The sequence below is a fragment of the Drosophila sechellia genome, chromosome 2R (assembly GCF_004382195.2).
Source record: "Drosophila sechellia strain sech25 chromosome 2R, ASM438219v1, whole genome shotgun sequence".
Classification (NCBI taxonomy): Eukaryota; Metazoa; Arthropoda; class Insecta; order Diptera; family Drosophilidae; genus Drosophila; species Drosophila sechellia.
The window spans coordinates 12668509-12689874 of record NC_045950.1 but is presented as its reverse complement, the minus strand read 5'-3'; the positions used below and the strand labels follow the sequence as shown (position 1 = coordinate 12689874).

Genomic DNA, 21366 nt, shown 5'->3' with positions numbered 1-21366 from the left:
AAAGGCAGGGGCTGCTGCTAAAAGGGGGCTAAAAATAAACGGCGAGCAAAAAAAAATGGGACACGAGAATATGCTCAAACTAGGCCACAACAATTGGCTAAAAATAAAGGAGAAAATGAAAATGGGGTCCTTTAAGGTTCGGGAAAGACCCCAGTTTTTTTTTTTCCTTTTCAGGGCGTGTACGTACCGGCTCCAAAACGAAAGTGAGGTTAGGAACGTGTGCGGATGCTGCGGCGATTTGAACTGAACTGGAATTATCCGGGATGGCTGGGAATTTCCTATTTGCGTGCTGTAATTATTTGCTTGCTATTTGCCATCACACTCACTCACACACGTTACCAGGCATTTCGCGTCGCGAGTGCTTCCTTTTTCTAACAATAACTATTTTATTTTTCCCTTTGAACAGCCTTATGTCGTTTAGTGTGGGAAATGTACCGTTTCCTTCGGCGGAAAGAAGAGAGCAGATCTGCTCGAAATGCGAAATGTGACTGAGGCAGAAAGAAGAAGCTTCTGGCGACCGAGCCGCCTGCGATTGTCACCATTAATACCGCTCTCTCTCACCTCTCACTGTAGCTCTCACTACGCTTTCTCCTTTCTCCACCCTCTGCGGTAACGGTTCTTCTCCCTTTTTTTCGGTGGTGCGTTAACGGCAATACAAACACGCTCTCTTTCGCTTTCTGGGGGCTGATATTGCTATGATTTTTCCACCACCTTGGCCGTTTTTTCTATTGAATGAAATCCACTTTGGTCTAGTTCTTCTTCCTTTCCGCCCCTGTGCTTCTTCTTGCCGCTTTTCCTGCGCCTGCGTTGGCCAACTAAAATAGCCGATTGTCGGGCAGCAAACACAGAAACGGATTTCTTGCACTTTCGCACATTTGTGCCGCACAAATAGTCAAAGAGGCACTCAAATCACTGCTTGCTGCGATTTCAAACAACCGCCAGTGCTGCCACCCTGCTGCTAAAGCGACGTTGCCATTGCGCGGGAAGTTCAAACAAAAGCATTTCAGCATCTGAACAGTTTGAAACGTAATTCCCTTTAAAACTTTTAATTGATGGGAATTAGAAGAAATCAATAAACAATTTTCGGTTACGAAAATCATAAAAGTTATTTCCTTTTATTTATTATTTTTTTCTGACTTATAACATGTAAACGTCTTTACTACATTACAAAAACATTAAAATGTTCATGTTCCACATGTACCCAACATACAAACTTTAATATAAAAATAAACCATATATTTAATTGCATTGATATATAATTATTAGGTATATTTAATTTATTTGATGATTATTTGATGATTATTTTGCATTATTTAAAAAAATATGTTTTTCCCACATTTATCTAAGAATATATTTGATCACAGATCTCTATTTTATAGGAATCTTGATGTCACAACCTTCGGCGAACCAAATATTTGGACAATAAGCAAGGCCGCCAGCCGATTGCAGTGCACGCAACATAAATGTGAAAATCAAAACATAAAGGGGACAAAAACAAACCAAAAATGCATTCTCATTTGGGGACGGCGGGGCCTTAAGTTGTCGGATATATAGGTAAAGGGGTGTGGGTTGATGACTGCCCTGCCACTCTGCATATTAATCAACTTTAAAATACATTAAGACAAATGAATAGGGAAATAATCAGGTGGAAATGTTCAATGCTCTTAAGGGGGAAATAATTGATATATCACGAAAACAATAAATGAAAACAGTTAATACGTGCATCTAAGTCATAATACTAGATTAATTAACACATCTAATAACTCATTCCTTATGAAATGAACGTATTATTAAAAATGTTTTACAAATCATAGTTAACTTATGAAAATAAGTAAGAAGTAAGTAAAGAAAAATTGGCATAATATCTGATTATAATGGTTTCAAGAGGGTTTCTTCAAAAAAATCCAATTAAAATGTTGTAAGCAGCTTGAAGCTTCACGGATATGCCAAATCCATTATTATTTTAGCGTACCCCTTCAACGGATTCCCAAAAGAGGGTATTACCGGAGACAGGCGACTTTAAAACGATAACAAATAGGTGAGACATGGGCAAACAGACAAACAGACAAAAACGAATATGAAATGAAAACCAACGCCAAGCTCATTACTCATGCGCACTGGATGACGTCGTTTTTGTGGGCCAAAGGGAGCTTTTGACCAAGCCCCAACTCGATTGCTGCCCAAGATCTCCCCCATCTTCAGCGCCACTTCTTAACCTGCTCCACTGCAACTGAGTTGCGATGACGGGGCATTAAAAAATGCGAGCGAGCCATGAAAAATCGCAGCCAGTCGTCATGACTAGCAGCCAAGTAGCGCTGACTAAGTGCGATTAACTAACAAGAGCCTTTTTTTGCTACCGAAGTTGGGTGTTGAAGTTTATTGTAGGGAAATTAAATTGAAGACACATTGGCAGGCACTTGAGATTGATATGATTGGAAATCGCATGGCTAATGAGCCTAATTGATTTGCATGTGGCTTCGGCTGAGATGCTCGTAGAGTTGAGGGAAAATGTACAAAGGCAAATAAAAGTATTTCGTATGAGCATTCAAATGTACAACAATGGGTAATTGACATTCTTTTCTACAGAGAAAAAAATATATATTCATTATATTTTACATAGCTGTTGAGAAGAATGCAAGAACGGAATTCACAAATATATAGTTGATAAATTTAAAATAAAATTTAAATTTATGAATTAAAATTAAAAAAACAATTATAGCCCACAAATTAACAAAGGTTTAGTAATAGTCTATTATAGCGGTGCTTTTAACATACATATATGTATGTACATATATTACGTATTATGTTAATTCAATAGATTGTAGTTGTTGAGGTTCTTCTCTGATAGATCAAAACAACCGATTGTTTTGCGTTGTCAGTTTCCAGCTGCGGTTTCCTCTTCCTTATAATTTTCCCCTTTCGACCCATTCCATCATTTTGACCACATATGACCACTTTTCTTCGCGTGTTCCCAAATTATTGCCAATTTTGACAATTCTTTTTTTCAGTTAGGCGAAGAGTCGTAGCCCTGCACACCTGTAATTACAGGTGTTCAGGTGTGTGTACACCCGAGGCGCTTTGGCTGTGGAGTTTTCGACGGCTTAGGCCCAATACTCTGGTTTCAGTATTTACCATTTTATGATGTTGTCTTTTTACCAACATCTAGGTCAACTGCAATTGAACCCGTCGGAGGGGAAAGAGCTTAGAAAGTTTGTCTCCGCAAACAGATGAATTATCGTTTAGCTGACAGTTTTGTAATACCCCGCCCACTTATTTGCATTTTGCGGTGTATTTATCAAGGGGCCATCACTCAATTAGTCAGTTTGCATAATTAGACAATTAATATCGTGATTGGCAACACCTCATGCGATCTATCGGTAATTTTCATACCTTATAATGCCCTCATTGACACCAAAATCAAATTATCAAAATCAGCAGAATATCGTATGTATCGTATGTATTACCTGGCCGCAATAAATTCGAGATGTCAGCAAACTTCTTCGTGTGCCTGCAAATAAAAGAATAGGAAGCACGGTAGCAAAGTGAAAATTTCGCAAAATTTGCTGCAATTCAACAGGGGACTTTGTTTTCAAAGTTGTAGAATATTTGCTGTGGATCTATATATTGGCATATTTCAATACTCGTAAGAATTTTACATGATGTGCACGTGTACATTCTTAAAACCATACTATGTTTAACTTTTTCTGCAGATTAATTTTATCAGCGACCATAACCGAATAATATTATAATAGTATTATTATAGTATTGTTAAACATGGCTATAAACTCCAATTGGGGTATTATTTGCTTCAAAAGCGAAAATTTTAAATTGATGTGCACAGAGCACATAGATATTTTACATAGTTGCACATTTCTACCATTTCTCCATCTTAAATATTTATAAAAATGATCATACTCATCTCATTTAACCTGAAAATGACTCTATATCCTAAGCTTTAGTTTTATTTGGGTTCCTTGTATTACTTTTACCCCAGTATTTTCGCTCAAGTAGCTAGCACCCGCTCACTCCGAACCAATGGCATTGCCAGATCCACTCAACAGATACCACGCACTAGTAATAGATCCAATTTGGAGAGGCAGCTTTCTCAGTTACCAAAAAGTCAAACATCGCTGGCCACTCAAAGCTCTCTCAGCCTTCTTTTATGAATATTATTTTCGCTGTGTGCTGAGTTCGCGGGTTTTTGTTTCTGGGGCTGCCTCTTGATTATTTTCTGTTCCGATTTTCATTACGTGCCCCGAAGTCTTGGCGAGCTGAACTCGGAAACGCTGAAACTCAGAAACTCAGAAACTGTGAAACTCAGGAACTGGCGAGTGAGTGCTTTTCAGCACTAGCTGCGATCGCATTACTTTCAGTGCCCGCAATCAGTCTTAAGTGAGCGTGCGTCGGCATTGGCAGCAAGCTGGCTAAAAGCGGATCCTCCTCAGTGGCCAACTTATCCCCCGATCTCTCTTTCGCCCCCGACACTATTGGTTAGTTTGCACTTCGCCTTAACATCTGCCCCACCAAGTCGTGCTGCAAAACTTTTAAATCAAGTGCAAAGTGAAACGCCCCACTGGGTGGGTGGTGCAATCGATAATACAAAATAATAATAATAATAATAATCGCGGTTATTGCAAATCGATTGGCAAACAATACAAGCGGAAGTGATGAAATAATTCTGATTGGTTAGAAAAGTGCGAAATAAACTTTTGTTATTTTGTTGGGCTCGGCTTGCGGAAAAGCCATTGGAAAAGCTGCTGACTTAGCTCTTTGATTTTCACTTAAATGTTTGTTTTCATAGCTTTTCCAGTTTCCTCGCTCTCAGCCGCTCTCTTTGCGTGAGTTAACTTGTGTATGTGTTTCGAGTTGGTTTAGATTTTCGCGACACCGATTGAGTAAGTTTTCCCATGCGGTTTTTCCAGCGCTTGCTGGAAAATTCATGGGCAGCAAAACAAACAAAAATCGTTGTTATGGTTATGCGTTGAAGAATTTGTTAAACGCAAGAAGCTCGTATTAATGTTTAGTTTTATTGTCTCTGGATTTGACGCGTGGCTAATTTCTGTCAAGCACTTCTTCCATAATTTATTACTTTTTTTTTGCGTGGCTGACATCGAATTTTTTAGCCGCAAACCGGTTTGCCAAACTCCTGGAATCACAAATAATTTAGACAATAGTTGTTTAGAATTTCTTAATGGGCATAACAAATAAGCGAGCAAATGTCAACTGTCCAAAATTTTAAGCAAAGTAACAAGCGCAGATGAAGTTCGTTTCTTCAGTCATTTGATTGAAACTCTGCACGCAAGTTTGTTTCTTCATTCTTTTGATTGATGCTCTACTGCCAAGTTGGTTTCTTGAATCTTTGGTTTGCCTTTCAATGGAATTCAATTATTGAAATTCCCCACCGAAAAGACGATCAATCAGCCTGCTTTGTTTCTGTTTATTTTGTGGAACTTTCAATGTTAAGGTCTACACAGCCATTTAATGCTAATGCCCAGCACAAGTGCGACTTGTTTGACGTTTTTTTTGATTCGGGCTTTTATGGCGCATTGAATCGAATTCCCCCTTTGCTCCTCCGTCGCCAAAATGTTCATGCCTAGCATAAACAAAACAGAATTATTGTTACACATTTGGTTGCCAAGGCGGAAATCAAATAAAGCAAAAAGGTTGTCAAATAAAATCGATTTGAATGGAATAAAATCATAACAGCACATGAAGAGAAATCAATGGCGCGAACCGAGATGAGAGAGATCTGTTCGTCGTAAAATAGAAAGTGACCAAAATGGATCTTTGCTCATAAACAAAACCTAAAAATTCGTCACAGTTAGAGGATACCCTCACGTCCAAGCCAGAGTTGCTCAGCTAACTTGCCAAATTTCTGATAATATGTTCATTAGGGCTTTGCTTAGTTTTTGTTTTCGCCTAGGGCTCGAAATGCGATATTTGCCATTTTAGGACTGGGAAAGAAATTTCCAAATATTTAATATGCAGAAACAGTTTGAATATACTGCGGCACACACAGAGATACTCACCAATACGGGGGGAACTAAAGACCCAGCTGGGTTTCAGTCATTTGTCTAAACAGAAATTACGAACAAAGCAAAACGCAGACGTAGCAAAATTATGCAAATCTTAGGGCGCGTACAGCCACAGCTACATCTGTAAATATTTATATATACTGTTTATCTATATATATATAGTATTGTCCATGTGCTTCTCCATCAAAAATGCAAAATAGGAAATGAGCAATTGGCAAACGCCATACAACAAGCATTTTTCTATCCATTTAGATGTGATAAATGAAAACAAAAAAAATTATAAAAATAATAAAATTAGCACTTGCAATATTTTAATTTAATATAAACATATATTATTTCCAAATAAGAACAATATCATGGATCCTTATCAAATTTGTGTTGTTGATGAGAATCATTGTGACAAGAAATATCTCTGAAACAAATCAATTTTCAATCTATTTCAAGGTAAAGTCTTGTTCAAGGGCCCAAAAACCTTTATAAGATATATGTTCTCAACAAGTTGGTGGCCCCATTTTATATAAGCCAAGAAAATGTCAAGTTCAACGATCTGTTAGCCCTACCACAGACCATCTCAAGCCGTCAATCCCAAATGCACGATCTTAAAACCTGTTGGTCCAATCTAGCGAAGAACTTTGGGAGACCAAACAAAGGTCTTACCAATCAGCGATGAAAATATGACAAAAATGTTGCTCGGCCAGGGCAAAATGGCGATGAATCTCTGTGACTCCGCGTTCGAGGAAACTAAATGCAAATCATTTGGATGGGGGCCAGGCCAAGAGCAACCGAAACCAGTTAACTCCGATCAATTCAAAGTTGGCCAAGCTGGCGGCATTCTGTCTCTGATCCGGAGAACTTAATTTGCATAATTCTGGGTTTCGGATCGGGCCACATGTCGGATTATTTTCGAAAGCGAAATGCCATTGAACAAAATGTGTTGAGTCAGGAAAAGCCAGTGCGGATTTTTGGAGGTTGTCCGATCTGTCAGTTGGTCAATTACAAGCAAATCAATTAGCACCCGGGTGTTAGGCACCGAAAAACACTTAAATCGCGCCATTTTAACCACTTGTATCTGTATCCGAGAGATCTGTTCGATGTTCGATCCATTGGACTCATATGCATACGAAGACAACGGAGCACGACGATCTCTAGAGATCAACCGAGATTTGACCGTGACCGTGCATTTTGATTGAGCTGAGCTTTTTTTGTTTGCCTGGCCAAACTTCGAATATTAATGGTGTTTGTGGGCCTATATAGATCTCCACCTCCTCGAACCAGACAACTCCACTCGAGATCTCCGCCGGGGCGGCCTTGACACAAATTTGGAATAACACGAAAAATGTCCGAAATTAATCTCTCCTCCAACAAATTGTTACGCATTTCGTTAATTATGTTTTCCACCTGTACTCGATGCTTGGGCAATGTGCCGTGTGAGATCTAACTACATTGGTTATACATACCTTGGTTTGATTTCTTTTTTTAACTTGTCGAGGCTTTTCGGTTTCTTTTTTTCGGATATACGCGTTTTTTGCCATTAATTAGTCGAGCTATTGATGGTCTCGGATGGAGCGAACAAAAGGCGGCTTTGTGAATGGTTTTGCAGTTGGCCGGGAAAGTACAGCTAACAGTGTTGGGCAACGGCCATGGGTCCGATTGTGGCAGTGTGACAAGTCGAAAGTTTGGGGGTATTAATTAACGTAAGCTTAGCCACTCTAATCCACTTGGTGATTAAAGTAAAAGGTTAATGGGCCTTAAGTGTGGGAAAGTTTAAAGGGTAAATTAGCCCTCAAATTGTGCAGTTGGTTTTCTTCAAGTTCAGTGTTGGAATGTAAATGCTGGGATAAGTACAGGCAAATTCCATTACGAGTTTAATAGGAATTATCCAAAATATTCCAGAAATATGGGAACCCCACACATGTCATAGGCAACAGCTATACGCGTCAACTTTAATTGCCATTACTAGTCGGAATTGATAAAAAGCAGCTTGCTCATTTGCTACATTTTGTTCATATCACCTACTTCTATATTAATTGGGTTGCTGACTATGGAAATATGTCGGTTTTTTTTTAGATTCCCGAGTGGAATTTTCTTACTTTAACCCCCAATTGTGATTCACTGATTCGTTCAAAGAATTCATTCAACGTCAATTATATTAAATTTTACTATAATATCCCAGAACTGTGCCAGGAGCTCAGCAAGTATTCATTTTCAAATAATAACTCTGGATAAAAAGGCAATTCACAACGCTGTAGTAAAATGAGCTCCATCTATGAGCTGCTGGCCCTGAAGAAGTTGCGCCAGGATTCGCCTTCAGATTTGCGATGAGATCCCATGTAGGCACTGGGTCCAGCGATGGCGGGCGGCATATCCATCTGGCCGGAGTAATTGAACACGGGAGTAGAGGGGCGGATAGCGGGAGCACGGGTCTTGACGACCATTCGGAAACGGGGCGGTTCTACGGATCGACGTTCCTCCTTCCTCTTGGGCTTCTTTTTTTCCTCCTTCTTGGGCATCTGAAGTGGTTGCCCGTTGCCCTGGATCTCGTCGAAGTCCTGTTGCCATAGGGCCGCCTGTTTCCTGGCAAACTTGTGGTACTGCTTATCGATGCCAGAGGGTCGCCGCTTTGGCATCATCACTATAGTCTTTGCTTTCAGTGCATACGCAGGTGGGGATATCTGATGGTAGCCGCGTCGTTGGTAATCCCTTGGATATGCAGGTGGAATGCCCACTACCTTCTTGCGCTTCAGATGGGGCTTCACCTCCTCTGTGGTCTCCGACTCCCGTGAGCATGGGCATGTTTGCCACGAATGCCAGTACTCCGCCTCGTTCTCCTCCTGGCGCTTCCGCAACCACTCGGCCGTGGGACGATTGGAATCGTAGACCACTGTCTGGCTGTCTTGAGCTTCCTCTGAGCTCTCTGTATTGCGTCTTTGGCGCTGGTAGTCCTCCGATTCCCTTTGCATTTTCTCAGTATTCTCAGTATACGTTTCCTTTCGTTTATCCGGACGATAGGTAATGCCGGAGGTATTAGTTTCCCTTCTAGATTCCGGTCGATTTTGCCACCGTCGGCGATTCTGCTCGATAATCGCCTCCTGACGCCTTTGGTGATCGGCCGGATCCTGTGAGATGGTACGCCGGCGCAATGTTTCCGGTTCTGCCTGACCTTTAGCGAAGTGACTATTGATTCTTCTTTGGGCCTTCTTGCGACGCTCTTCTCGTTCCAATTCATATTTTTGTTGCTCGTGACGTAATTTGTTCTTGGCTATATACAGGCGATCGTTGCAGTGGGACTCATAGCCCATCTCATCCAAACGCTCGGGAAAATCGGGAGACCATTCGCTGTCACGCCAAGGAGACTCCTGGGGCACCTCGCCCATCTCCTTCATCTTCTTGATGCCCTGGATTTGTGCTTGAGTTTGGTCATCGAAGGTATATCGGTCTGCGTAACGACGGTTTTGGCTGCTAACTGCAGGTAATCGCCGCAAACTGGAAAACTGCCCCTTGGATTTGTTACTAACAAACCGCCAGGAATGATTCAGGCTCATTCGAGCCATTTTAAAAGTGGTATTCATCTTGCTATTGATTCGTCTTGGATTGAACTCCCTTCTTTTCAGAACTAATAATTTTGATGCGTGCACGAGAGGGTGTTGTCTGAAATTAAAATTCCGAACCAAATTTTTGAATTTTCAATTTTGTAAGCTACAAATTTTTAACTCCAAAAATTAAAGACCGAAATTTTGTGAACTGAACGCTTCGCAAACTGGGAATATTATGATAACGCTGATGACTTTTTCCCAGGAAGTAAAAAGCAATGCTATCCCAGTTGAACTCAAAAAATCGAGGTGGTACTCATGACCTACTTGGCGTTTAACTTTCGTTAACCCAATAGTAGAAACAGTCTTGGAAAATGCACTCAGAAAATATGTGCTCATTTGGAGGTTTCCTGACTTTTGAAGTACCTATCCATTAGGTTTCACACCCAAATGGGAAAGTGTGGAAAGCTTAAATATGCAGCATTTGTCTTCGTTGGAGGTTGTCTGCCTTCCGCATCGTGCACTCCACTTCCATCTAATTTTGGTTACAGATTTATGATGCACTTCCGCCGCTAGCTAAACTTGACACACTGAGAAGTTTGTCTGGTTTTTTTCGATTCGCTTTTCGATCGCCGGCTTTGGTTTCATAATCGCAGCGATCCAGTTGGACTAATGAACTTGAACTAACCGATGTCACGGCGCGTTTCCTTTCCTCTTATTTCTCTGCCACAGCTTGCCGCACCGTCTTCGAATCTCAGCAGCAAATTGGCGCCGCCGACGAATCTTGAGCCCTACACCATGGCTGTCATCACGGAACATGGCGGCACCACCTCTTCCCCGGAAAACAACAACAGCATCGGAAACGGAAAACTCCGGGTCAATGGCCACCAGTTGAGCACCTCGCTGACCATACCGGAGTTCTTTGCCCACAAGAACATCTTCGTCACCGGCGGCACTGGATTCCTGGGCACCGTTCTCATCGAGGCTCTGCTGGACACACATCCCGACATTGGAACCATCTACGTCCTGGTCCGGGGCAAGCGCAAGTTTGATCCGAACGAGCGGATTCGTCGCCTGCTCCAGAAGCCGGTAAGTCTGGTGGCATTTGTTTTAGATTGTTTGAACGGTCGACCGGGCCACGCCCCCTGACACGAACCTGCCCCCGACGCGCCGTCTGCAAGGTATATAATTAAAGCCAATTACGAGTCTCTTTATGGAGCGTTAATTTGTCAAAGTCGTAACCTGGCCGACCTCTTCCGTTGCGAGCCGCGATCCGTGGGGCTTTCATTTTCTTTTGTTTTCATCTTTTTTTTAACTACCAGTGTGCAATACTCTTTTGGGATTTTTGAAAATATTTAAAAAGTTATTTTCTATAATTACAAACTTTGGAATAACGTAACTTATTATTATATTATTATTATTCAATCTTTAGATAAAGCATTTTTTACAATCAACGTAAGTTTATACAAGTAATGCCTTTAAATCATATAAATTATATTTAGAGAGTGCTTAAATTTTCGGTTCAACAAAAAGTCTTTTGTTTTTTCCTTATTTTTCTTAGGCCCTCTTCACAACTCGTTAATTTATTTTATTTTTAAACGCATTTTTAATGACACAAAAAAAAAGCAGCTAACATCATATGTTGTTTGCTTTGAAAATTGCTTACTTACGAGTGTTTCCCAAAAAGGTAAAAGTACCGAAAAAAGCACTCATCGCTAACAATCATAATTTGTTGGCCATAATGTGGGCGTGTATGGTTAGCAACCCAACTTCCGAACAGTAGTGAAATTAATTTTCAACATCCGTCTTTAGAGGGGAAAAAATAGGTCTCCTCCAACTTGTTGAAAAATATCGAAGTAATACATATGTATATACATCTTTTATTTGCTGCTTTTGCAAGTCATAAAATCACGTATAGCTTGAAGCTTTTTATGCTACCAATTAATGACCATATCCTTTTGGTTAGAGTTATCAAAAGTTTACGATGCATGAGATTATATTCAATAAAATGTTTGTTTAATGTTGCAAATATAAATTATGATTTAATTACAGATTTTCGAGAAGTACTCGGAGAAGACTCTATCGAAGGTGGTCCCAGTGGTTGGTGAACTGAGCGAACCGAACTTTGGCTTTGGCCCCGAGCTCCTGCAGGAGCTGATCGATCGGGTCAATGTGATCTACCACAGTGCGGCCACCATCAAGTTCAGCTCCCCGCTGCGCACCGCCATTCGCACCAATCTCACGGGAACGATGCGCACCATTGAGCTGGCCAAGCAATTGAAGCAACTGGCGGCCTACATCTACTGCTCCACGGCCTTCTGCAATAGCAACAATCGTGGTCTGATTGCCGAGGAGGTGTACAAGTCACAGTTCGATCCGTACGAGATGATGAAGATGGCCGAAGATGACTCCGCCTGGGAGGATTTCACCGATCAGAAGTGCAAGGGCTATATCCGGGATCATCCCAATACGTATACGTTCACCAAGAATCTGTCGGAGAATCTGTTGATGGCCGAGATGTCCGGACTGCCAGCAGCCATAGTTAGGCCATCGATTGGTGAGATGCCATTGGGATTCCAAGCGGCAGGAAAATGTCTTAATCAATAACATTTCATTTCTAGTTTATGGAACCCTGGAGAACCCGATGAAGGGCTGGGTGGGTAATGCAAACTCTGGTCACCTGGGCTTCTTGGCCGGTTTCGTGAAGGGAATTTTCCGCACCATGTGCGGGAATGCTAATGCTGTGATCGACATCATACCATGCGACTATGTGATCAACTCATCACTGGTTATGGGCTGGTACGTGGGCACCCGGAAGCTGGAGCAGCCGGAGATCATACATTGCACGTCGGGAGAGGTTAATCCTCTGAATCTCGCCGAGTTCTGCACGATCATCAACGATAGTGTGGAGCGCCATCCGCCGAATAGTTTTGTTTGGAAGCCGGTGACGAAGTTGCGCAACGGATGGCGTTACAATCTGTTCTTCTATCTGTTCCATTTGCTGCCAGCGATGGTCTTTATCATACCAGAGAAGCTATTCGGAATCGGAATGCCACAGCACACGTAAGTACTAAAAAAAGGTGGATCTACTTAACTTGTAACCATAATATTTATCTACTTTAGAGCCTACGAGTACATGCGGGTGTTCCAGAAAGGAACAAAGGCCTTTGACTACTTCCTGGACAAGGACTTCCGGTACTCCTTGAAGAACGCGCTGCGTATATCGGCATTAATACCGGAAAGCGATCGAAGGCGCTATAATTTCGATGCCAGTCAGTGCGATTGGTCGGAGTTCATCGATCGGTGTCTGATAGGAATCCGGCGTTTCTACTTCAAGGAGTCGGCAGTGACCACGGAGTGGCATCGCAACTACTGGAAGGTGTAAGTTACTGATTCTACCGATCTAAAGCCAATGAAATCAGTTTTCATTTCATTTCTCCCCTGTCTATAGCTTTAACTTCCTGTACTACGCGGGCTATGTGGTCATCTTCGCCGTCCTCTACTTTGCCCTTACTTTAACTTTCGGCCTGCAGATCGGACTTACGTTGGCGGTTCTGATCTGGGGATTCCTCGTCTGGTTGTAGTGGCTTGATATGAATCGCCAACTGTTGGATTGTGCAATATTTCCGCTCCAAGTGCGATCCTACCACACATGGTTGTTCGTTTCCATCCGTAGTTTGTTCTAGTAGGGTATCATGTATTTTACTTTTAAGTTCTTTCACACAAGCCAAGTACAAGTCAGCGAAATGTATCATATGAATCAAAAACAATCGAAGCAACACTAGACACGAATCTATTCACACAGCAATGCAAAAGTAGCCCAAAACTTAGTCACTTTAACTAAACACGTAATGTAAAAGTAATGAACAATTCTAGATTGTTGTAATTATCAACCGGTTTATAGTCAAATAGTCGAAGAATACGAGATCTAAACTTTAAATGATTAAATATGTAACTATTATTCCAATAAATATGATTTTTATATTAAGGAAAGGATGCGTGTGTTTTTATTGGTGTGGTTTGTGTGGGAATGGACTTATTGGGGATGTGGACATGGAATTTTTACATTTTTTTAGACTTTATATATAGACTTAAATATAATATTTAATTATAAGTTGCTATATCTGATAATAAGATTGTGTTTCTTAATATTTTTTGCTAATGAGATAACATTTAAATTGAACTTGGTTATGCACTTTATTTTCTACAATGCTCAGTGGCGACATCTAGCTACACTCATTCTACGTGATGTAAAATAAATAAGTTCGGTAATATACCGACAGGGGCGCTAGCTAAAGAGAATTCTCTTTTGAGAAGAGAAAACATATGCAGCTGAAATAATGAAAAAAGTATCAGCAAGATAGCGAAAAATGTATCTGCAAGATAGCGAAAAATGTATCCGCAAACTCAGTCAGCTAACCATATTGTTTGTGATGAGATAAGAAAGTAAACATATGTGGGGGACCAAACCAAGTAAGCACTCCCCTTTTAAAACGCCACTGACTAACTGGTTTGGCCGACAATCGTGATCGTTATTATGACGATCCGCGGAGCGTAGTTAATGATCATCCACGAACAGTCGGCCTGCTGCCGAGCACATTTCGGTGGCCATTGACGGCATAAAGATTCAGTTGAAGTTTTACTGTTGCCGGCTAACGTTCGAAAATCGGAGGATCGGAGAAACGCAGATAAAGATAAACTCGTCCATTCAGCTGCCTCGCTCGAACACGCCGACACACACACACACACGCACGTTCGTTGTGGCACACACACGTGCAATTGCACTGGTGTAGGTAATTTGTTTACAGTCGCATCGCAACAACAACAAAAGCAGTGGAGTAAAAGATAGAAAGACGGAATAAATAAGAAGAGGAGGCCGATAAAAAGAAAGAGAGCTACGTGGAAAAGAGAAATTTCGACGTTCTAAGCCGAGTTTTAGTCTTAAACAAATAATCAGAACGAGCGGATAGACTGCAACTGGCATTATTATTATTGGCGATTACCACACCTGCTGAGAAACCATGGCCAGGTAAGTTCCAATACATTTGGCTCTAAGCAACGGCTTCTGCTCAATTTTGGTTGTATTTAATTTTGGTAGCATGTTTGACAACTTTCAACCTGCTTCTTTTTTTTTTTTTTTTCTTTTCCCCGCTTTCGAGCGCCTTTTGTGAGGTTAGAAAGACGGAGCAAAGTTCGAAATGCGACAAAAATCTGGCGTAGAGAACACAAGCCATCGAGCTAAAGATCATCTAGATCACCTAGACTTTCCATTATATGTAGAATCTTCTTTCAAAACACTTACTTACCAAAAATGAAGGATATGTGTGCTTTGATTTTCACATTTGGTGACATTATCATCTATATAAGTCAAAATTCCAGTGGATCAACACATTCCAACTTTCCCAAACTTGAACTTTAAACTCCTCTAAAACTAGATCATTATTAACTTTAAGTGGATTTAATGATCTATAATCCCACATAGCCTTTGCATTTGGAACTCAATTCAAAAGTTTAATGCATAACATAATAGTTGAAACTATTGAGGTCACACTGTACTATAATTAACACTTGCGTCGGCGGCTAATTCTACTTCATTACGAGCTGACAGTGGGTCATTTGGCCGGACACTTTCGCCAGCGAGAATCCATCACCTGAGAGTCACCTGCACTGGGAAAACAATGGAAATTTTCATCAACCCGTTGAAGGTGGCTATGCAGTGCTAGCCAATTGGAGAGGGAGATGCAAACAGGGCTAGACATTCCAGTTTCCACGCTAAATCTTTGACCTGTTCGAAAACCCTCTTTTGCAAGTCAAAAGCCGCCTTTTCAGCCAAATGACGTCAATGATGCAGTGGTGGGTATGCCGGAAATCGAGCGGAAAATTACAGGTTATTGAAATGAAAAGGAACCGCAGGGGAAACAAGATCATTACATATTGTGGCCATCGCATCCTGACAGGTTGCTCGAAACATTTTCGGGACGAATATTAATAATAATATGCCAGAGATTTATGGCCGCTCACAAGGTTGATTGCAGTTGGTAGGGTCAGTTACTCAAGTAAGTTTATGTGCAATGCTAATGATATGGGGGTTCTTAACGCCAGTCTCAGCGGAATGCGGTAAACTGTGGCAAATGATATCGCATTATGCAAGGCATTAAGGCACTAAGCTGTATTTCTCAAATAACACCCCACTTTATTACTTATTTCCTCACTTGTAGCTAAGTTCCATTAAATATAGTAATATCAGTTCCAAGGCAAAGCAAAACCATAATTTGAAACAAATTTCAAGTAGCACTGCCACCATAAATCGGCTCACTTAATTAAACCAGATAAGCACCGAACTGGCCAACTGAAAAATCTAATCTCAGTAGTTGATTTACAGCTGATAAGAAAGTTAATTTCGAAGAGTTGGCCGAAGAAAGAGGTGAATTGGAAACCTTAAGCCAAACGCTCGATGAGTTATTAGCCATTTGTGTTGATTGGGTCACCTGTCCCTTTTCACCCCAAATTCGCTGGTCCACAAAGTGAAAGCTCAACTTGGCTAACAAGCGAGCGTTTGAACTGTGAGCCTGGCTAAAACGATGACTTGCCAATTCGTGTGTGCAAATATGAGCACCTGCAAAGGCTTCAACTGCACTTTATTTACTTGTGACAGCTCTGCAAACTCGAGGGTCTCCTTTAATTGCTCAAAAGAAAATTTGCATTTCGTCTATTTTTTTATTTTTTTGCATATTCAAATACGGGAAATGTAAACGCAACACATTTGTTATGCAGAAATTATACCACGCATCGTTAGAGGGCAGTAAAAACCAAAGAAATCATCTTCAATGTTCGTCATTATAAAATCATTTGGCATAAAAAAAAGGGGAGACAACGACTGGAGGTCATTAAAAGAGAAATGCGCCAGACTTGGCTAATTGAATGAACATGTTGCGTGTTTGTTGGAGCCCCAATACGTTTTGTAATTTGATCGAAAGTGTTCGAAAATTAGGCGATAGCAAAGTGGAAATGGGAATTCCCCAAAGCTTAGGAGCTTAACTAAGCTGATTTGAAGGAAAAAACTAAGTTTATTTATTGTTAAAAGGCAGCATGATATATTTAAGAATCGGTAATAGTTCGACTATATGACTTGGATGAATAATGAATCCAAAAGAGTAGGCTAAAATGCTATTTATTGCTAGAAACTAAAAAAATCTTTAGAGATCAAACCATTTGATTTATGAGCTTAAGCGCACGACTTGATTCCAATCAAAGAAAACAGAGACACCCACGAGATTGCTTTGCATTCCAGCATTGACCCGCCAGTCGGCACTTGCTAAGTAATCATTAGTGGTATCAATATTAGAAGACATACAATGGGCACTCAGAACTGGGAGCCCACGAGTAAAACGGGTTTTTAGCGGGACAAACAGCCAAGATGCGCTCCCCTGAAGGTTTTTACGGGTGAACGAGTGTCGTAAGCACAATGGTGGCTCCATTGGACCATTTGAATGGGCGACGAGAGAAAGTTTGCTTCATCTTGTCTTGCACGATGGACGGCAGTGAACTGATTGGAAAACCCTTCATATTTCAGCTCACCCATCACAGACTTCTATGCGGGTCGCAATGTCTTCATCACGGGAGCCACTGGCTTCGTGGGCGTCACCATTGTGGAGAAACTGCTGCGCGATGTTCCCAACGTGGGCACACTGTACCTGCTGATGCGGGCCAAGAAGGGCAAGAGTGTGCAGGAGCGACTGGAGGAGCTGAAGAAGAACTCTGTGTTCGACAAGTTCAAGGAGCTGCAGCTGGAGTCGCGTCTCTCCAAGATCGTGCCCATCGAGGGCGATGTGGGCTTGGAGCATCTGGGCATCTCGCCGAAGGATCGCCAGACCCTGATCGACAACGTTAACGTCGTCTTTCACTCGGCTGCCACCTTGGACTTCTTCCAATCCCTGAAGGAGACCACCAACATCAACTTGCGGGGCACTCGTCGAGTGGTGGAGCTGTGCCAGCAGATCAAGAACCTGGATGCTTTGGTCCATGTGTCCAGCGCCTATGTGAATGCCTATTTGACCAAGGTCGAGGAGAAGCTTTATCCCGCGCCCGAAGATCCCGAGAAGATCATCCAGCTCTCGGAGACGCTCAACGATGATGCCCTCAAGGAACTGGAACCAAAGTGAGTGGCTCTTAAAAAACTAAAGGGTTTATTCTTATAAATAATGAATTATCATCTCCCAGACTTCTGAAGGATCACCCCAATACCTATACCTTTACGAAGCATTTGGCGGAGCACGAGGTGGCCAATGTGGCCAGCAAGTTCCCCTGTGGCATCGTTCGTCCGAGTATGAGTGAGTATTAGGTAGACTATTAACTTTCTTCCAGAAACCAATGATTCTTTGTTACATGCTAAAGTCACTGCCGCGTGGAAGGAACCCATTCCCGGATGGACCATTTCGAAGAACGGTCCCCAGGGCTTCTTCATGGGCGCCTCTAAGGGCGTACTGCGTCGCCTTCCTTTGGATCCCAGCATCATCATGGACTACATACCCATCGATGTGGTGGTCAATGGCATCATAACCACTGGCTACTATGTCAACTCGCTGCAGGCGAAGAACGGAGGACGCCCGGCCGATCTGCAGATCTTCCACCTGACCTCCAGCACATACAAACCCTTCCGATTCGAGCTGATGACGGACAAGATCAACAGCTACCTACACGACTATCCTCTGAACAGTGCCGTCTGGTATCCCAACCTGCGTCTGGTCAAGAGCCTCTGGGTCTTCCGACTGAGCGCCATTCTGTTCCATTTCATACCTGCTATTATCCTGGATCTGGTCACGAAAATTGGAGGCGGCAGGCCCATGTAAGCATACATTTGGTACGCCTATTTCCTAGTAAACTACATGATTTCAATTAACTTTTAGCTTGGTTCGTCTGCACAAGAACGTCTGGAACTCACTGAATACCCTGGAAAAGTTCATCTTCACCGAATGGCACTTTGATAGCAAGCGTCTATTGGCGCTATCGAAGACCTTGAACATAGTGGACAAGAAGAAGTTCTTCATCGACATCGGGGAGCTGGCGTGGGATGAGTACTTTTCCAACACGATCCTGGGCGTGCGCCAGTATCTTAGCAAGGAGCCTATCAAGAACCTAGAGAAAGCGCGCCGCAAGGACAAAATGTAAATATCGTAAATAATTCTTTGTAAGTTACCATACTAACCCTTACCTTTTCTAGTCTCCTGGGTCTTCATGTGGCGCTGCAGCTGTCATTTTGGTATGGAGTCTTCAAGTTGATCGTGTGCCTCACCGGAATCTCGACGGCTAAAGCAGCTCTTGTCCTGCCCGTCCTTTACTACCTGTTTGGACTGCTTTAAGAAGCCGAGGAATATTCCCACATAGTTCAACATTTTCTCAATGTTATTTATGCTTAATGCACTTTGTATGAGGTTTGGTTTTACAATATAAATATAAAAACAAGCGCAGCTCTTCTTTGATTTAAAAATAAATGTTTATTATAGGAAACACTTAAAGAGGATACTATTGATTGTTAAAATCTGGTATTAAATTAGATCTTGCATCCTAATTATAGTAGTTTAATACACATTCTTATGATACAGAGGTAATAACAAGCTTTTTAAGCTGGCTAAAAAGTGTAACATTTTTGAACTTCCCACCAAACTGCATTAAACCTGGTCACATCGAATTTAGTGTGACCTCACCAGTGGACGCCATCGAATACCCAAGTGCATCCCAAACCCGAATCAACAGTTTCCCAACAACAACAACAGCCAGCAAACGACCAGCTGGTCCAGTGGATCCAAAACTTCATCAATTGGCCGAAGTGTGCAGGAAAGGCGAGGGCTTTTCTCCGCACTTGACCCATTTGCGGACACACAAACGCTTGCCGAGCCCAGAGAAGTCATGTACTGAGAGCAAACCGAGGATGCGGAGCCCAGAAACGGACAGTGAGCACTCGGAGACGGACTCAGTCGGCTCCACCACGGACAGTCAGTCCAGTGGATTGGGTGCGGTGCGCCACCAGCGACGGAGCACCCAGCGTCCGGATGTCTTTAGCATTAAGGCCATGGCGCCTAGGTGAGTCAGTGACTGAGTCTCCGTGGCGAGTCCAAAGTTCCAGCTTATCTGTAATCTAATCTGACCCTTTCGAAGACCCAATGCCGGACCCGGCGGCTGGTTATGTCTACTGCTGCCGCTGGCCTTGACCGTCCGATTGTTGCATCACGCCACGCCGGCATGCAAGGACCAGGCAAGGATGCAGTGGCTCCTCACGGTGGCCGCAGGCGGTATGGCTCTCGAAACACTGTGTTTCTTCATCTATGCCTTTGTGAAGACGGGCATTTTGGTTAAATGCCTGGTGAGCCTGTTGCCCGGAGTGGCCACCAGTTTGAGCTTCTATCTGCTGGTGGACACCTCGCTGACTTTCGCCATTATCGTGGGATTCGTGATGACCTCTGCGTATCAGCAAATCTATATTTATACACTACGTGGCTTCCAGAGATCCTTCACGTATGGAGAAGCCTCGGTTTTCGTCCAGGGACTGGTGCTCTTCGCTTTGAGTGCCATCCACCGGCTAGGTGGATTCTTCTGCGGCGGTTCTTGGCCAAGTGAGGAATTTGAGACGCTCGACATGATCATGGTGGTAAGTAAGGCTAGGAGTGTGGAATGGAATGGTACAAACTTTTAATAACCCGCTTATGTTGGAACTACAGAGTGCCCTATTTTGCCTGCTGGTGTTCTGCGTGGCTCTCGTCCTCTTCCCATCGCTGAGGAAGCCTTACCGCTTCTACTTGTGGACGCTGTTGCTCCTCTTGGCTGTCACCTGCATGCCGGTGACGCGACCTCTTCCTCTGCTGGCACTTGTGCAGTTCCTGCTCCGGGATCAGGAAAGACTGGCCATCTTGGTCTTCTACATGCTGCTGGTTGTGCTAACCTGCCTCACAGTCGCCTGGCAAATTGGAAGCTCCGCGAAGGCCAATACACGTGTGCGCAAGATCTTCCACCTGCTCATTGTTATGGTCTATATACCCGGATTGATCTTCGAGTGCGCCCTGCTCTACTTGGCCACTGGCGTGGCGTTGGCTGCTTTCGTGGTCCTGGAGCTGCTGCGTCTGCTGAAGATTCCGCCATTCGCGGATAGACTAGCCCTGGCGTTCAGCACATTCAAGGACGAAAAGGACGCCGGAGAGTTGGCTCTAACTCCGTTCTGCTTGCTCATCGGCTGCTCAATGCCCATTTGGATGACACCATGTCCGTGCTCTGGCGACAATACTCTGGCCTTGCTTTCGGGGATTCTAGCAGTCGGCGTTGGAGACACTGCAGCCAGTGTAGTGGGCTCCAAGCTGGGACGCAACAAGTGGGGAAGTAAGTAAAATGAACTAAAAGGATGTCTATTTTGAGATACTCTGATCTTTCAATGAGTTCATTCGCATATATAAGATTCTATTTTAATACATGTGTCATACTTCTAGGATCTTCCCGCTCCCTGGAGGGCACCATTGCGTTCGTGGTGTCCATTCTCATGGCCGTCTGGCTGCTGGCGATTTCCGGCCTGGTGGCCATGAGCCAGGCCAAGTGGTTCGCCACCATATTCGCAGCACTGAATTCGGCTCTGGTGGAGGCGTTCACCGACCAGGTGGACAACCTGGTACTACCACTGATATTCTATACCATTGTGGGCCTGGCCTAAATAATTAGTTTTAGTGTACGCATTCCTCGGTGTATTTATATATAAAATAGCGCGGTTTAACTGAGTGTTTAATAAGAAAGTTTATAAAACTATATTCCATATCACATTT

The 21366-nt window shown here is 42.8% G+C and overlaps 4 protein-coding genes across 5 annotated transcripts; 3 read left to right on the top strand and 1 right to left on the bottom strand.

The window, feature by feature from the left end:
• Window positions 1–4312: 4312 nt before the first annotated feature.
• On the top strand, window positions 4313–13558 carry LOC6609469 (putative fatty acyl-CoA reductase CG8303). Of its 2 annotated transcripts, none has more exons than XM_002034118.2 (6): window positions 4313–4331; window positions 10298–10654; window positions 11618–12122; window positions 12187–12628; window positions 12689–12946; window positions 13017–13558. In XM_002034118.2, the coding sequence occupies exons 2-6, from the start codon at window positions 10364–10366 to the stop codon at window positions 13147–13149; spliced, it is 1629 nt and encodes a 542-aa protein (XP_002034154.1). In that variant the 5' UTR covers window positions 4313–4331; window positions 10298–10363; the 3' UTR covers window positions 13150–13558. The 2 variants fall into 2 exon arrangements, with proteins under 2 accessions (XP_002034154.1, XP_032571706.1); XM_032715815.1 differs by lacking the exon at window positions 4313–4331 and adding an exon at window positions 4368–4490.
• Window positions 8165–9849, bottom strand: LOC6609470. The gene has a single exon (XM_002034119.2). It carries the CDS (start codon window positions 9602–9604, stop codon window positions 8300–8302), a length of 1305 nt encoding a protein of 434 aa, XP_002034155.2. The 5' UTR covers window positions 9605–9849; the 3' UTR covers window positions 8165–8299.
• A 641-nt stretch (window positions 13559–14199) lies between the features above and the next one.
• Window positions 14200–19028, top strand: LOC6609468 (putative fatty acyl-CoA reductase CG8306). Its single transcript, XM_032714990.1, has 6 exons — window positions 14200–14594; window positions 17139–17723; window positions 17786–17895; window positions 17960–18410; window positions 18472–18729; window positions 18786–19028. The coding sequence occupies exons 1-6, from the start codon at window positions 14587–14589 to the stop codon at window positions 18922–18924; spliced, it is 1551 nt and encodes a 516-aa protein (XP_032570881.1). The 5' UTR covers window positions 14200–14586; the 3' UTR covers window positions 18925–19028.
• A 318-nt stretch (window positions 19029–19346) lies between these two features.
• LOC6609467 (dolichol kinase) lies at window positions 19347–21363 on the top strand. The gene is made up of 4 exons (XM_002034116.2): window positions 19347–19645; window positions 19721–20210; window positions 20281–20932; window positions 21040–21363. The coding sequence occupies exons 1-4, from the start codon at window positions 19494–19496 to the stop codon at window positions 21255–21257; spliced, it is 1512 nt and encodes a 503-aa protein (XP_002034152.1). The 5' UTR covers window positions 19347–19493; the 3' UTR covers window positions 21258–21363.
• The last annotated feature ends 3 nt before the right edge of the window (window positions 21364–21366 follow it).